The following is a 1,472-nucleotide window of genomic DNA, read 5'->3' on the forward strand; positions in this document are numbered from 1 at the left end:
GGAAGCACAATATCTGCAAAAGCACTGATGCATTTATTATTATTTCCCTGTCACTGAAGAGTTTCGCCTTAGGGCTAGAACTTCAGACAGTACATCATTAACAGTCATTGTACTATTTATGTGTACTGAATTCTAATATTGGAGATTTGAATACGTATTGTCTGAGATGAAGTCTAGTTTGGTGGATGGGGGTAGAAGGGCATGAACAGACAAGGGAAAATTGCTGAAGGATCTGAGGATAGGGAGGTATCAAACTTCAGTGAAACTAACCAGGAGATTTATACTTGAGCAAGTGGGGCTGGGGTACAACATTTGGAAAGGAGTCTGATTAGAATACAGAAAAAGAAGGGCCATGAGATATAATATGAATGAATCATTTTCCTTCTCCACTGCCAGCTTATAGCTTATCAATAAGGAAACTTTTTAGGGACAAAGTGGGCTTATGCAGTGAAGTTCATCTCTGTCTCTCTTGCTTTTTTGTCCCATGCTTTTTAGGTCACAAAAGCGACATCCCTAGCAGTAGCTCTCAGTCTGTGACTCAGCCCTGTAGTGAAAACACGTTTTTACAACCCACCAATGGCAGTTATGGCAAGAACACAGAGAACAATTTTGATGGGGTGGGAGGAAGGAGGTTGAGAAGTTCATACATAATCTACTGCATTTATGTTGCTTAATATTCATTGTACTTATTATGAAAATAATGGGTTAGGAGGACCTTACCTGCATTTCAACTATTCTCCAAGAGGGCAGAAGACAGAGCATTTGTCAGCCCAGTAAAATTCCTTGGAGCTAACTAACTGGGAGCTAACTAACTGGGGTTCTGACAAAGAGGAATGCATTGACATGGGGCCTTCTTGTGCTTTGGGTAATGAGTCACTCATTGACTATCTGAACATAAGAGTGGCCTCTTTCACACCCAATGCAGTTCGGCTAGGGTCCAGTCTCCACCCCTGTACAAAGGAAAGCACATCCAAGTCCACATCGATCACATCAGGCTATACTATTTATTTATTTCTCATTGCAATAAGCACATGCAATTAGCCAACAACCTCTTTCCCAACTACACTTCTGTTGGGTCCACAATTTTCCCTAGAAAGAGAATACTCCTGGTGTTTTTCTCCAATATCAACAACAAGAAGGATCTATCAAACTGGATGATAGGATGAAGAAGAGTTATTTCAGGCTGATTCAGAAATCTGACTTCAGGGACAGCTTCAGTTCCCTTTTCACCAATGTGCAGCACAGCCTTGTGGGCAGCCTGTGGAGGGGGGGGAGAATAAATACTGCTGATCCCCTGAAGAAACAGGAAACATCTTTGGAACAGTTTAGAAGCAGGAAAGAAGAAGGAAGGATGGGGCCACCCCTTTACTGTATTGTGTTGATGGTACTTGAATATGAAGGACACTTGTCTAAGTGTAGTTAATGACTCTCTGGTGATTTTAGAGCTAGATGTCAAGGAACCACCACTCTTT

General features: G+C 41.7%; 1 protein-coding gene across 1 annotated transcript in view; it reads right to left on the bottom strand.

Annotated features, from left to right (window-relative positions):
- Positions 1–981: 981 nt before the first annotated feature.
- SERPINA7 (serpin family A member 7) overlaps positions 982–1,472 on the bottom strand; it is a 5,954-nt gene continuing 5,463 nt past the window's right edge. Inside the window, exon 5 of the mRNA XM_007462429.1 lies at positions 982–1,258. Coding sequence (XP_007462491.1) covers positions 1,061–1,258 — 198 coding nt within the window. The 3' untranslated portion in view covers positions 982–1,060. The remainder of the gene's footprint in view (positions 1,259–1,472) is intronic.

Source organism: Lipotes vexillifer, unplaced genomic scaffold (genome assembly GCF_000442215.2).
Source record: "Lipotes vexillifer unplaced genomic scaffold, Lipotes_vexillifer_v1.1 scaffold345, whole genome shotgun sequence".
Taxonomy (NCBI): Eukaryota; Metazoa; Chordata; class Mammalia; order Artiodactyla; family Lipotidae; genus Lipotes; species Lipotes vexillifer.